Source organism: Dinoponera quadriceps, unplaced genomic scaffold (genome assembly GCF_001313825.1).
Source record: "Dinoponera quadriceps isolate SergipeBrazil2010 unplaced genomic scaffold, ASM131382v1 scaffold1441, whole genome shotgun sequence".
NCBI classification, from domain to species: Eukaryota; Metazoa; Arthropoda; class Insecta; order Hymenoptera; family Formicidae; genus Dinoponera; species Dinoponera quadriceps.
The window spans coordinates 631,615-646,467 of NW_014555884.1; the positions used below are offsets into that span (position 1 = coordinate 631,615).

Sequence of the window (14,853 nt, forward strand, 5' to 3'; positions counted from 1 at the left end):
TATTATAATATTTAGCGAGTTGTATTAAGAATCTATATATACATATATATATGTATGTACATCGGGATAATAGTTCATAATTTACGTTAAATGGATAAGCGCATTATCGTATAGGATATATTACTACAAGTTTTTGGAAACGATATATAGTAGAAAAAAAAAGCTTTATAGAAAAATATGATAGGGAAGTTAAATTATTCAACAATCCAAATTAATAATTTAATCTGTGCACTTGTATATCTTTTTAACGTAGAAAAATAGAGGCTGAACTTCTCACTCGAATTAGGTCATATAAACAAAAGCACTTCCAATATATTGAGTTTGGCATGTTTCATTAACTTCGTAGTGATTATGTTCTCTTGTTATGTTGTCAATCTTTATTTGTTTACCTGTCCATAGCACAAGCGATTCATTTTCCATTGTTATCATATAGTTGAATATTGAACATAAAAATCATTTTTACATCTTTACATGATAATCACTTATGTAAAATAAGTAACAAAGCATATATTTTGATTACTTCTGTTATTTGGTCCGAGAATTACAGATACATTTGTAAAATTTTTTGAATTGCCCTATTCCGAAACGTATTTTTGTACATTTTAGAGAATGTTTATAGTGTTAGAATCATTGATTTTTCAAACTATTTTTTCTTTTTTTTTCTTTTCTTATTTAATAAAGCATATTAGAATACCAATGTTTATACTTTTGTGACATATGTTTTAAGTTTTTTTTTTTTCTTCCAATGTACATAGAAATAACCTCAGTTGTAAACTTGACAGTGGCAAAGTTTGCGCTATGTCTGAAGAAATTTTGTTTATCGAACAAACGACTAAATTTTGAAGGCAACATAGTGTACCTAAGAAATTTAAGAAGAATTTAAGGATAAAGAAGTTAACTCTCCTTCGAAGAGTTTACGAATACTGATTAGAGGCATTGTGCAATACAATTTTATAATTTATGCTGCAACACGAGATCATAATGCTTTCGTTGCTAAAGCAATTTTATCTCTCGTTTTGCTCACAAACATCCTTTCAATCGATGAATGTTTTTGTACAAAAGAAGTTGGGACATAATATTGTAGAAAGTATTTATCTTAAGATTACAACTTAGTTTATGGTAAAAATGAGAGGTATGTTATTTATATATCTTTACTTTTTATAATACTAATAACGAATCACATCTTACTGGGAATCTTTAAAGTCTGACGATTCATTTAATGACTAGGATTACAGATACTAAACATGCTCATTATGTAAATTTCAAGAAGTGTATATACAAAATAAGTACTCAACTGTCCTTCAGTTTTCCCACAAACTAAGTGATAAGATAAAAAAAACATTATATATTAGTGATACAACAGAAATATACGATATATTAGTGATATGATAGAAATAAACAGAACAAGGAACAGGTTTAAATAAAAATCAAGAGTTAAACTGTATACAGAATATAATTAAATGCTGAATATTATAAGTAATATACTAAGAGCACTTGCTTGTACTGTTGCAATTCTTGACTTGCATGTGTACAGCTATGTACATTTTTATATATAATAAAACCTGGCCATTTTCACATGGTCACGTTTGAAAAGTAAAGTTATTGACAACAAAAGTCCGTGTCTTTCTTACATCATTCTCAAAAGTGTGTAATTTTCTTGTGATGGTTTCGAATTGAGTAATATTTCTTACTTTATAAATCAATAGAGATTATATTGAGTTGGAAGGAAAGTAATGTCGTATTTTTAGCCCAAAATTGGAAGAGGTTTATTTATATTTAAAAACAACTTCAATCAGAGAGTAACGGCCGTTCTTTTCTATATAATCCTTTGCCATTTTTCGGGCAGTTACATAATTTCACATGCGCAGAAACTGTCACGTTTTCTCAGCGTCCAAGAACTGCTGAAGGTGATTTTTATAGTCCTCCAAAGAAATGAACATCTTATCATTGAGGAAGTTCTGCAAGGATCGGAACAAGGAGCAATGTCTGATAAATATGTTGGGTGCGGTAAAACATCCCAGCCGAGTTGCAATATTTTTTCCTGATTAATGAAACTCGGCGTCCAGATGAAATAAAACACCCTTTCTATTGACCAGTTCCGGGTGTTTTTCTAGAATGGCCCCCTTTATTTCGTCCAATTGGTTATTGTCCGAATTAAGCCGTACGTTTTTTGGAAGGAGCTCATAATATACTACCACCCTTCTAGTCCCACCAAATACACAGCCTTGGTCCAGCACCAAATACATGACCTTCTCCGGGCCTTTGGTCCAGCCTTTGGAGTGGTCAACGGTTTTTCTCAATGTTTCCCTCAGGATCAGTTTGCGCACTACGTTGTTGTAGGTAACCTCTTTTTCATCGTCCGTCACGATTCGCTTTGAAAAATGGGTCGTTTTCGTTGCGTTTAAGTAACGAATCGCAGATGGAAGTGCGATCGATTTCTTTCAAATCGTACGACACCCAGACATCAAGACGATTCACACATCCCAGCTTATGCAAATACTCGATGGCTCGATTGTATGTAACCAGCGGAGTATCTTTGCAGTCTCCCGCGTCGTGTACGGTTGATTATTCTTGATTAAAATCTTGATTTGGTCGTTATCAGCAACAGGCGGTCGACCAGAGCTCTCCTCATCTTGGAATCGGTCACATCATGAAACTTTGTAAACTATCTCTGGCACATAAGTTCGTTACGACATCCTCTTCATGTACAGCACATATTTCCTTTTTCGTTTGCGTCGCATTTTTCCTCTTACAAAAGTAAAACAGCATCAAGCAATGAAGATTCAGCTTGTTTTGCTCCATTTCGCTCTCGATCTCAAGTGAATATAAACTTTTATATGCATTCTCCGCATACTAAACGACAGGATAGCGTGCATTTACGTTATCTGGATTGAAATTTCTCTCTAGTAAAACACACCAAAGTCATTCTTCGGGGAGATACGACATTACCTTCCTTCCAACGCAGTAGAATACAATCGTTTCTTATTCATTATCCTATTCAACGGCATTCCCTTTAATTTGTGACAATTCAACAGCGACTGATTATTTCACAGGTTTCGCGGTATCGCGTCTCAAGTTGTTTACACGTTGGTTTGTCCTATCGTCACGCTGTCCAGATTCCTTTTTATACTCTCCAAATCCTTCATATCCGACACCGCACTTTCACACTTGTAAACCACCAAGGAATGGTAAAAGTGAACAGCGAAAGCAACGAATACTATGAGCACGGGAATGACTATTACGGTGCTGGCAGTGGCGGCGGTGAAGGAGTAGTCCCAGAATTTCACCCAGCAAAGGATGGCCACCTCAACGAGAAACAGAAACAGTCCTAAAACCGTGGAGAACGCCCAAGCTAATTCGATGAAGCCGCGCATCCTCTCGTGCGGCGATTCCGTCACGAGCTTCGACACTTGGAGCTTGCTTATGGCCTCAACATTCGGCAAAAGATACGTGCTTATCATCAGCGCGAAAATATGCACCGATACTAAGAAGGTAGTGCAGACCGCGAACATTACGAACAGCCACTCCGGCACCGCGGTCGGCTCGTTTATTTGCAGTTCTACCATCGCCACCTGAAACACAAGTGAGAAAAGTAGAAGAAAAGAAAACCGAATGGACACGAGACAATACTATGAATCGCAAGCGACGTTTGAAAGGTATCCACGCGAGAATATTTCGAGAAGCGAAGCGGATTGAAGAAAGTGGATGTCCGCGTTATGTAACCACATAGATGTGCATGAAAATTGCATAGAATTGTCGTCGACGTCAATTTAATCTTTTTTCAGGAAACGTTGTGTAATCGTGCACAGCGCTCACACGCGCGACAGCGTTTGATTTCCAGGAAAAACAACTCTATCTAAACGATCATCAAGAGATCATAATTCATCGTTCATATAAATATTTCGCGTTTACAAGTTTCGTGAGATTCTTCGCGGGACTCGCTTATTCACAGGGTCAACATAACAAGATTATTTATTTTATATTTTCTTCTCGTTTACATGAAAAAAAAAATGTTTTCTTTTTCTCCAGTTAATCTCAGCAAAAATATCTCCGGTCTGTTACTTTACGGAATACCGTGACGTATAAAAATGGTTCTTTCTTTTCCAAATACCTTCAAGACATCCACGGAAGGATTCCTCCTATGGATTGGATTAAACAATGGCGCATGACGAGTCGCTCATAAAACGTCACTCGCGCGACACGATGCGCGGAGATACAAGTGCCGGTGCTGTACGTACCATCGCGAAGCCGCTGAGGAGCTCGGACGTGGTCGCGGTTGCTTTCAGTTTGGCCCGGCTCATGTGCAGCCTCCTCCACGAGAGACTCTCGGGCCCGTCGTGATCCTCGGCGTGGTGCGAGGGTGGCGTCGGCGCCGGCGGGATTTGCGAGCCCATGCACGTACAGCAACACGTGTACGGCATACCGCCGCCGTAAATGTGACTGTTCGAGTGCGGAGGACTAGGATACGGCAGGTTGCTGATCGACCTCATGTCCAGGGATACGTATCTGTTGTTGTTGTAATGTTTGTTCCTGGGCGATAAGACCAATTCGCTCTGAACCGGGTACAACGTGCTTCGCGAACTGTGCGTGGAGAAACTCGACTCGCTCTGCGGCTGCCTCGACAGATACGCCAGAGACATCGGCCTGGACCTCTTCCACGCCGAGATATCGCTCTGGGTCGACTTGTGGAATTTGCCGCTTCTCGCGTCCTCCCCCGACGCATCGTTGGTGCCGTTCGATCTCGGCTGCGACCTCGTCGTCGTGTTCGTCGCTTTCTCATGTTGCTGAACACCATTTACGAGATCGCTCATCTCGAACGAATTCATGGACCCCCCTCGATTCACCCGAATGTGTCGGCTACGATGTGCCGAAGAATGATCACGCCCGTTCCTCGGGACGCGCTCTGCTCATCGTATCACGTCGATCGCGTCTCTTCGAGAGGAAGTTCCAGTATTTTGTTCATGTGTATCATATCGCGATTCACTATTCACTTATGCTACAGTCCATGCGGATCGTACCGCGGATCGCGCGCATAATCGCTCGATTTCGAATCCAATTGCACCGCCGCCGAATGACGACTTATAATTGTAACTCGGAATCGCGCGATCGACGGTGTTGTGCCGTGCATCGGCCGAGCAACAATATTTGCGACGAGGTGCGTGAAGAATATCGGCGACGGAAGCGTGTGTCATCACGCCCGCTGCCGGAGAAGACGCGATGATCGTACCTGTTGCGCGTTTCAGCTCCGACTGCCGAAGATCAAGTCGCGCAACCGAGCCAAGGTGTACTGACAATGACGTACCTCTATCTGAATCATAACAATAGTATTAATTACCTTCGAGCCATACCTGCGACATAATAACTGGCCCGCGCGACCTCCCAACGTGTGTATCCATGTGTGAATGTACACCGCGGCGATGCGTGCATGCGATCCACCTCTCACGTGCTCTCTCTCCCTCTCTCTCTCTCTTTCTCTCGCTAAGAGCACAGTAATCGATGGCTCGCGGTCAACAACATTCATTTTTCTATACGTTGAAACGCGACGATAGAGTACAGTAATGAGCAGATTAGAGCGGGTCGTGGGAGGAAACGAGGAGATTCTCAGCTGGTCGGTAAATAAGATATAAAAACGCGACGGTTCATCGATCGATCCGGACGGATCGCTTAAGGCGAAGGAGGTGTGGCATTAATCTGTGATCACCGGGATATCACCTGAGGTATTTATCCGAGATTTTCCCTAATTGCTCGGCATTACCTCCTCGCGTTCTCAGCCGATAGTCCAGTCGATCGCTGCCGACGCTGCGCGCTGAACACGTCGCATAGATCGCCGGTGGGAAAATTCGTCTTCTTCGTAAATATACGGTGTGTAGAACAAACGATGATATTATTTATGGAGAGCTTGCGCTCCGACAGGTGGAATAATCGTTTATATTGCATTGCAGTGTCGCGGCTGTGTGTGCGCGCGTCTATGTACACGCGTACACGCCTGTGTGTCCGTTCACCACGTAATCGTCGGGATATGTCGGGAACATGAATGTACATGTTCGTCGAACCACGTAAGACGGTTTACCGATTATTCCGCATTCTCATCTTTTTCCTCTTTTTTTTTCTCTCTTACGAGAAGGAATTACCGAGTTTTCAATTGAACTTCAAGCCGATTATCTTTCCAGCTAATTTTAAACTGCACGGCGTGTAGCGTCGCATATATATAGCTCACGGGACTTTTTTCATTCGCCTACGATAAGATATTCCAATGACTCATTAATGCATTTATACATTTATAAGGTTTAATATAGTGTGATTTCCGTCTTAAGGATAAATTCAGCTGTTTTCGATGAGAAAAAAATTTTAATATAAATTTCAATAGGTCCGGCTTAACCCTTTTTTCCGAGTTACAGCGTTTTTTTTTAGAAACTCGTGTTCATTTCTCTCTTTAGATAACGTGCTAAGAATGTTCGTTTTGAATCTTGATGCGTTTATGTAAATGAGCTGTCATTGGGTTTTCCTATCTTTTTAACACATCCAAAGGTGTTAGTCGGATTTCCAAGGAAACTCTATCGACTCAAGTGACGTGGCTTCTTTTGGTTACTGAGATATCTCACTTTAAAGCTGTAAAATGTTCAAATTCTTTTGTTTATCCTAAGTTGTTCTAAAAGTTAACTATAGTTACATATGTTATAAATTTGCATTCTGTATGCGCAAATATTAATTAGAAGAATTATACAATTGTAAACACTGGTGTGAAGTTGGCGTCCAATTTTGGAAAAAAGAAATAATATAGCTTGATTGCTCTTCTCGTTTGTACTTCCTTCGTTTTCGTTTATATCTCAAAGGATTCGGAGATACATCTGTTATTTAGGCTTAAATGCTAATCTTGCCAATTTTCAAGATATTTCATAGCAGTCAACGACTTTTGAGGGAGCATCATTTGCACTGTCAGCCGCAGGTCGGTTGCAAAACAGTTTTCTTGTTTTACATGTTTCGGGACACACAAAAGATACGGCGAAGCGAACCTATGATTCATCAACATGCGCAATAAATGGTCAGACAGCTGTGAAAATTACATACGTGTATGTAAAAATTACTTATATATATGTTCGTTATAGGTTCGCTTCTTCATATCTTTTGTTTCGGAATATATAAAGAAAAATATCTGTTGCAACTGCCCTGTGACTAACTGAACAAACTAAAACGGAAGAAGTACAAACAGATACAAACGCATACTCTTTCGAATGCCGTTGGCAGTTTGAGATATCTTGAAAATTGAAAACAATAGCATTTAAGCCTAAATGACAATTGCTGTATCTCCGAATCCTTTGAGATACAAAGGAAAACGAAAGAACACAAACGGATACAAATGATGCTCTTTCGAATCTTGTGGACTGCTTTGAGATATTTTGAAAATTAGTAAAGTTTTTATTTAGGTCTAAATGAAAGATTCTTACTCTAAGAAATTTGTTGGTAAAATTTTGTCCAATATCAACCATATATATTAAGGCTCATTTTTATTCTCAAAATTCCAATTTTCAGAGTAACGGCACAACTACGTAGAGTTGCAACTTTTTTGATGTCAGTGGTCATCGGTCACGTGACTGTCAGCCATGTTGTGGATTGTACGGGCGCTGAATTTGAACATCAAGAGACGTAGTGTTTCGCGTAAAATAGCTGTCAAATTCAGAATGAAATCCTATATATAATTTTATAGAATATAGAACTGTATATATTAATGTCGATACATTTCGCTATTCTTCGGAAATCAAAAGAAACTTATTGCATTTTCTCCCCGTTCACAAATATTTTTGCATGTAACAAACGTACATACGAGATACCACCTCTTGTATTCATTTTATATTACGATTATAACATAAATATTTTTAAATGTGTCATACACTCAGCTGTGCTGTCTCACTCGCCGGTATCATTATGACAGTCCGCCATATTCTTGGTTGCACAGTCAACGCACGCGCAGAAGAAAATCGAACCCTCAATTTCCCAGCACTGTCGCAACCGTGTGTAGTTGAACTGTGGTAACAGCATGATTTCCTTCTTCCGAAAGAAACTTGTATCAAGATGTCGGGAGTTTAGAAATAGTTTAATTACCTCTGCATTTCCGGGCCATTCGACATTCCCTTGGAATGCGTTCGTGTATCTTTACTCCATGCATTGATTTAGCGTCTAATTCCAAACTTGTCCGTCTCCAAAACTCTTATAACCTTTATCGGACGTTAGCTTTTTATGCGTGACTCTCGCTAGATTCTAGCTGGTTTCGGTAAATATGCGAAAATGTCACCTCTTACGTGACGTACGACCGGAGCGACGAAGTATTGTTGTTACGTGAGAGGTGACTTACGACCGATAAGGGTTAAATCGATGGTTTAGCTCTCAGGATGCTGACGCGCCATTGCCGCAGCTCGCGACCGTCTCGCAGACGAGTTCGATCGTTGCCGTGCGTCGCGTCAGCGAGCGGTCCGTCGGCGATTCTTTTTTCGCCGGCGGCCGAATTCCGCATGCGAGAGGAAGTACGTTTCGAACGATTTCTGCGTTAAACAATGAGAGTGAATTAGACCTACCGGGGAAACCACTGTAAAAAGAAAAAAAAAACACGCACCACGCTGTCAACTGTAAGGTGTGGAAATAATAGCGCGCTATCATTTTCCTGTTGCGACAAACGTCACGAGAGAACGAAAGATAATTATCTTTCGCCGCACGCCGCTTGTTGCGTCACCTCTACATGCGCATATCTGTGCAGCCGAAAGAGCGACGCATGTTCGTTTCGGCGTCGATCGGCACACGGATATGTTACGCGCGTGTTTAATATATCATGCGTCGCAGTGTCTTGTAATTACAGGCAGAGGAACGCGATTCGCAGGTGTCTCCGACCGTGACACTGCGATGCTTTGCGACACCCTGTATATGAAAAATGTTTCAACGGTTAAATCTTTCGGAAGCGAAATTTATGTTTGTTCGATACTCCGCGCATGACGCTTCGTATTATTAAATATCCGTCGAAAAACTTCACGAAATCGTTCTTTATCAAAGTAAGTAAAACCGTCATCTATTTGTGAGCGATGAGACTCCGACGAAATTTACGCGTCGCCCATATCTGGATGACGCGTCAACGTGTTAAGCGCATTCAATACTGATCAAACATATTCGCCGTGATAATGCTAAAAAGAAATTAACTACGGATTCATGCGACGATGCAACTGTTTTATATAAATACATTTTACAACGCAACGCATACACATATATATTTTTACAATGAACGTAATCAGAAAGATTCAGAAAAATTCAAACTTCCGTATCGTCTACCTATCGTCTACATTACGTCGGCCATAAATGCCTACACGTTTATCGGGAAATATCTTGATGGAAATATGTTCTACGTTGTATATATTACGCGAGACGGGATCAGTTAATGAATTGGTAAATATGGCAAAGAGTATATAAAGACCGATGAGTTGCTGCGCAATGCTTGGTATTTCCATCGGAGCGTAAAATCAACAGGAAAAGTGTCGAAATACAGCGAAGATGGAAACTGTCGATGTCACTGAGATCGGTGTCGTTCAGAAATTGCTCACGCTCGAAGAAGTGAAGGAAGTCGCAAGAAACGTGTTGAACAGCGAGGTTGATTCGGTCGAGTACAATATTCGGCCGTATTCCGAGGGTAAACTTGGATATCTCGGCTCTCATTACCGTCTTACCGTGACAGCCACGGTGAGAAGAAAGAAAACGGTCACTCTTTCGCTCTTTCTCAAGACGCTGCCTTACGAAGTACCCGACCAGGTTGAATACGTGATAAAGATCGGCTTCTTCAAGCAGGAGATGAGCTTTTACAACACCATAATGCCGCTGCTGCGCGAACGGTATCGCGGGGAATTGTGGACGCCCGTGTGTTACAAAGTGAAGGAAAATCTATTGATTTTAGAGGAGCTGGGCGACAAGGGGTATTCGATGCGAGGTAAGCTCTTCAACAAGACGCTCGTGCGAGCGGGTCTCAGCGCTCTCGCGCATCTGCACGCCGCGTCTTTGATGGCGGAGGCGCGTCTTGGCTCGCCCCTTAACCAATTGTATCCCGATGCTTTCACGAAGAGAGTCTTCAGCGTCGACCAAAAGACGCGAGAATGGTTCAGAGCGGGTGTCAACGTCGCCGCGGCTATAGCCGAGCGTCTAGGACACGATTCTGATCTAGTACGTATTGCCTGTGAGCAAGCCGATTACGCCTTCACACCGTCCTGCACGAAAGTGAACGTGGCCAGCCACGGGGACTTGTGGGGTAACAACCTCATGTTCAACGACGACGTGCCGCCCAGGTGCCTATTGGTCGATTACCAGCTGCTGAGATATTCGCCCTTGGCGCACGACGTGACGCAGTTTCTCTATCTGTGTACCGATCGGAGCTTCCGAGAGACCTGGGGCAGCACGATGCTGCGATATTATTACGAGACGCTGTGCGAAACACTGGACACACATGAGGCAAGCTTGAGACGGAGACCCGCTTGGTCGGAAGTAGTCGAAGGTTTCGAGGAACAGCGTCTGAGCTCCCTCATCACAGCGATAATATACTTCCCCACGATATTGATGGACGAGAAGCTTAGCGCACAGATCTTGAACGACTCCGAGTCCTACACCGAGTACACCTTCCGGAACAGGACGAAGTTTGTACTTTCTGTCATGGAGAAGGACTTGGACTACGGGAGGAGGATTAGTGAGGCTGTCGCCGAACTGGCGGAGTTAGCTTCGCGATTGGATCAGTTGCCTAAGCCATCTTAAAATTATACAATGTAATGTAGTGAATTATTAACTATTAACTATTATTAACTGTTATTAACTGATTGTATCAGCTGTTGTATAATCGAAATATATTTATAATATAATCGACTCGACATTCGAATATTTACATTAGCATTTCGACAAAATACTTCGTATTATAGATTTTAAATTCCCAACTCTCAAGTTAATGTTCGAATAATCCGTATAATGTATATACGATGTGAAAACATAGCTAATATTCTGGATTCAAAGTCGGAATCGAGTCTGGATCAAATCCGAATCTCGGATGTAGTCTGGATATTTCGTTGAATTTCGAGCGACATATCTGTATGCTATTCGAATAAACGCCCATACACAGAATAGAAAAATTGCAAGATCGTTGTTATCGATATCGCAATATTGTAGCGTTTCTAGACAAAAATTCTAAGTTCCTATGGCGGATATCCGAATAGTCAGATAATCAGATCCGAATATTGGAGCTCTCCTACGTACATGTTGTTATAAATTAGAAAGCTCTTAATACTGTTACTATTACTTTTATTACATATCTAAAGGTTATTATTATTATTCTTATTAAAAAGATTATTATTTTTATTATTAAAAGGATCATTAATATATGTATTAATATTAATAAATATCCTTACGTCCTCATCGTGAGTGATTACAACTTTCCACATATTGATTGGCACGTATCCTTTTTTTCCCAGTATAGTTCCGTCGGTTTCTAACAATTTTGCTAAATGCAGTTTCACTTCAGGTTCTGTACCTAATGGAAAGTTTTAACCCCTGTGGTTTTTCTCAGCATTTCTTGCGACTTGCAACTTGCGTTCTGCGTCTTGCATCCTATGTAGATGAGCATTTACACAGGACACCTTGTATACTGAGAATGAGACTTTTGTGTATATCCGCAACATTAATTTTATTCACTAGAAGTTACATTAAAGCGTTCAGAAATCGGCACACGATACTCTCACTGCTTGCCCATCGAAATCACGAATACATAGTAGGAATGAGATTCCCGAACGCAATCTACATTCGTTGAGTGTTGGGGGTGCACCTGCATGTTGTCTAAAACCGTATTGAAAGAGAGAGAGAGAGAAAGATTATGCGGTTAAGCGAAACAAACATAGTGCGGAGTTTTGCGATTTTTCTAGCTTGACGAATCATACGATCTACGAAAGAAAAAAAAAAACGATAAATGTCGTATGATAAATATAACTTGTGATGATATTCGTATGTGCGCGTGCTTGGATATGATTTTCATTAGAAACAGGCGTGCGTTTTAACAACGCATTTTCGTACGAGTTAAATCACTGTATAGGTTAGCGTTCAATGATGCTTGTCATTGGCCGCGTTCGGCGAAATGTTTATTTTGCAACTGTTGGAAGTTCCCTGTGCAACGTTGGATTATTTCTGCATATCTAAAAGAATAATCAGATCTCAGAAAACTCCCGACAGTTGTAAATTAAACGTTCCGCTAAATGTGGCCATTGTCAGTTCAGGGCACATTGTGGACTCGGTCGGAATTGATTCCGATTGAAATCGCTTAATTACTTCCTGTAAAATATAATAAAAAATCTAGGGAATAATTAAAAGATTCTGATCGGAAATCGAATCCGAACAAAATTCCATGATAGGCGCAGTTGTCCGCAGACACACGGATTCGTTGTTTCTTTAATTTCGCAAACGACGTAGAAGTAGACATAATAATGTCATATGTGTCAATTTATGCAATAGTTGGTCAGTGATATCTTGGCTCGACAAAGTTCGTCATTCGATCATTCCTGGCTCAAAAAAGAACGAATCAGGACGTGATCTGAAGACATCTTACTACGTGTCAAATGACTGTGAGTAAATTTATCTTTAGTTCTTATGCGAAATTGAATATGTAAGATCATTTTTACACAGAAAAACTGAAGTATATATATATACACACATACATACACACATTATATTATACTATACATACATATAGCCAATAGTGTTTTTACTTAACATTTTTTACTTAATGTATATTTAGATGAAGTATATATATATATATATATATATATATATATATATACACATACATACATACATTATATTATACTATACATACATATAGCTAATAGTGTTTTTACTTAACATTTTTTATTTAATGTTACTTTACCTAATGTTACTTTAATATTATAATTACTTGTGTTTCTCGGTGCAGAATGCAATGGGTGGAGCTTACGTACGTACACCACAATCTATTTTTCAACATATGATGAGCCAACAAAATACACAACAGCAACAAGTTGGACAATGGATGCAAATGCCCCAAGTACCACCAATAAGTATTCCATGGAGTGTACCGGCATTACAGCAACCAGAAGTGATTAGATTCACAGGAGAAACTAGTTATGGACCAATCGTTCATCAGAAGAGAAAATTAGAAGCGCTAGATCGTGTAGATATGTAAATATTAAATTGCACTTTATATATAATTGCTAATTAACCATTTAAGTTGTAAAATCTCTTATAACGTGGTGTTTTTCAAGCAATCGTCGTTCTAAGCAGTTTATAACAGAAGAAAAAATGACTGCACATTTCAAAGATCTACATATTAGTTGCAATCGCCAGTCTGAGAGTTCTGTGGCATCGACCTCAGCAATCGATGCATCTGTCTCTCACAAGCAATCAGATATGGATTTGGATGTTGATACTACAAACAATACAATAAATAGTGACCAAGCAAACCATGCACACCCAAGATTAGTTCTTTCAGAAGAACTTAAGCGAATGCAACAAGAACCCATCCTTCCCTCAACTCTTCTGTCTAAATTGTGAGTACAAATTTTCCATTAATTGTATATTGGATAAAAAAAATTATTTTTATGATTGCGAATAAATATGAGTTTATAATTAATAGAGATTGGAGGAAATAAAAAAACACGTACGTTCGCTAATTATATAGTGAGCCATTTTAATATATTGTCATTATCAATTGTTTCACTTACTTCGTTTTTTAAAAAACGAAGAAAAAATTTGTCAAATATAAATTATTTCGTGCCAAGAGAGGCATGAGATTGTAGCCTTACTTTAACTTTGGACTGTTCTATTAAGATGTCATCAAAATTAAATTTTTTAGTAAAACATGTCTTATAGGATGTTTCAGATTTTTTAAATATTCTTTTTACATAAATACATATTCTTTTTACATAAATTGATTTCATTTATAATTTTTTGTGTCTAAAAGTACTCAGATATGATCATTAAAAAGGGAATATTTTCCGAGAATTTATCTTATTATTTTATATCTTATTCCGATACTTTTTTCAACACATAAAATAGGAAATATTTTGTACCCGACCCGTGGTAAGCTAAGTATTTTTATTAATAACTTAAAAGAATAAGCTTCGGGCAGCTCTGCAAAATGAGAAGTTGTTTAAGAATTTAGCCAGGATTATGTAGTTTTAACGATAAAAGGTTGCATCGAATCATCCTGTACAATTCATTTTTGCAAAAAAGTTAAATCTGACTAGCTTTCCTTTTTCAGGGAGAGACCCTCCATGGCTCTAGTCCTTTGGGAACCACCGAGCAAGCATCTTCGTATCTTGCCAACAAGAGATACTCCAACACCAATCCCAAGTACATCAGATGACAATAATAATAATAATAATAATAATAATAATAATAACAACAACAATAATAACAACAGTGATGCCATTCCTGATTTAAATCGTATATCGTCCGACAGTGTTCAATCAACATTTGAGCCAATGGAATTGTGAGGATCTTCAGTTGAATCAACACGCTTTATCTACATATATTGAAAACAGAAACATATAAATAATGTATTCTCTCTAAGAAGATAATTCTTTTCAATATCATGTAAGATGTGAAGCAGGCATTAGGATAAGGAATGAAATAGACCTCACGATACTTTCTATTGTATAATAATTTTTGGAGTGATACTGCGTTTGCGTGTAAATTAAAAATATAGATCTTTGAGGTTGAATTACCTACGGTGTTTGGTTTTCATTCGATAATTCTGAATGTTATTTCATTTATACGATTTTTATAAAACGAGTTTTGTTTTGTCAAAATATATCGATA

General features: G+C 39.3%; 3 protein-coding genes and 1 long non-coding RNA gene across 7 annotated transcripts; 3 read left to right on the forward strand and 1 right to left on the reverse strand.

Annotated features, from left to right (window-relative positions):
- Positions 1 to 5,381, reverse strand: LOC106745713 (calcium release-activated calcium channel protein 1-like). The gene is made up of 2 exons (XM_014621576.1): positions 4,239 to 5,381; positions 1 to 3,572 (listed from the first exon to the last, which is right to left on the reverse strand). The coding sequence occupies exons 1-2, from the start codon at positions 4,824 to 4,826 to the stop codon at positions 3,081 to 3,083; spliced, it is 1,080 nt and encodes a 359-aa protein (XP_014477062.1). The 5' UTR covers positions 4,827 to 5,381; the 3' UTR covers positions 1 to 3,080.
- A 125-nt stretch (positions 5,382 to 5,506) lies between these two features.
- LOC106745714 lies at positions 5,507 to 8,274 on the forward strand. The gene is made up of 3 exons (XR_001374543.1): positions 5,507 to 5,862; positions 5,943 to 6,056; positions 7,531 to 8,274. It is a non-coding gene; the product is annotated as an uncharacterized LOC106745714 (long non-coding RNA).
- Positions 8,275 to 9,334: 1,060 nt separating this feature from the next.
- LOC106745716 lies at positions 9,335 to 10,773 on the forward strand. The gene has a single exon (XM_014621578.1). The coding sequence runs from the start codon at positions 9,532 to 9,534 to the stop codon at positions 10,771 to 10,773; it is 1,242 nt and encodes a 413-aa protein (XP_014477064.1). The 5' UTR covers positions 9,335 to 9,531.
- Positions 10,774 to 11,840: 1,067 nt separating this feature from the next.
- LOC106745717 (tubulin-specific chaperone C-like) lies at positions 11,841 to 14,845 on the forward strand. Of its 4 annotated transcripts, none has more exons than XM_014621581.1 (5): positions 11,841 to 11,902; positions 12,511 to 12,620; positions 12,968 to 13,212; positions 13,296 to 13,580; positions 14,294 to 14,845. In XM_014621581.1, the coding sequence occupies exons 2-5, from the start codon at positions 12,615 to 12,617 to the stop codon at positions 14,526 to 14,528; spliced, it is 771 nt and encodes a 256-aa protein (XP_014477067.1). In that variant the 5' UTR covers positions 11,841 to 11,902; positions 12,511 to 12,614; the 3' UTR covers positions 14,529 to 14,845. The 4 variants fall into 4 exon arrangements, with proteins under 4 accessions (XP_014477067.1, XP_014477068.1, XP_014477065.1 ...); XM_014621582.1 differs by having other exon boundaries at positions 11,848 to 12,620; positions 14,294 to 14,385; positions 14,495 to 14,845; XM_014621579.1 differs by having other exon boundaries at positions 11,849 to 12,094; positions 12,411 to 12,620.
- The last annotated feature ends 8 nt before the right edge of the window (positions 14,846 to 14,853 follow it).

Excerpts from the sequence above, each read along its gene's own strand:
- LOC106745717 (XM_014621581.1), top strand. Across the intron at positions 13,213-13,295 it reads GCGCTAGATCGTGTAGATAT|CAATCGTCGTTCTAAGCAGT; the intron begins GTAAATATTAAA and ends GTGTTTTTCAAG. Across the intron at positions 13,581-14,293 it reads TCAACTCTTCTGTCTAAATT|GGAGAGACCCTCCATGGCTC; the intron begins GTGAGTACAAAT and ends TTCCTTTTTCAG.
- LOC106745713 (XM_014621576.1), bottom strand. The coding sequence starts at position 4,826 with ATGAATTCGTTCGAGATGAGCGATCTCGTAAATGGTGTTCAGCAACAT. Across the intron at positions 3,573-4,238 it reads TCCTCAGCGGCTTCGCGATG|GTGGCGATGGTAGAACTGCA; the intron begins GTACGTACAGCA and ends CTTGTGTTTCAG.
- LOC106745716 (XM_014621578.1), top strand. The coding sequence starts at position 9,532 with ATGGAAACTGTCGATGTCACTGAGATCGGTGTCGTTCAGAAATTGCTC.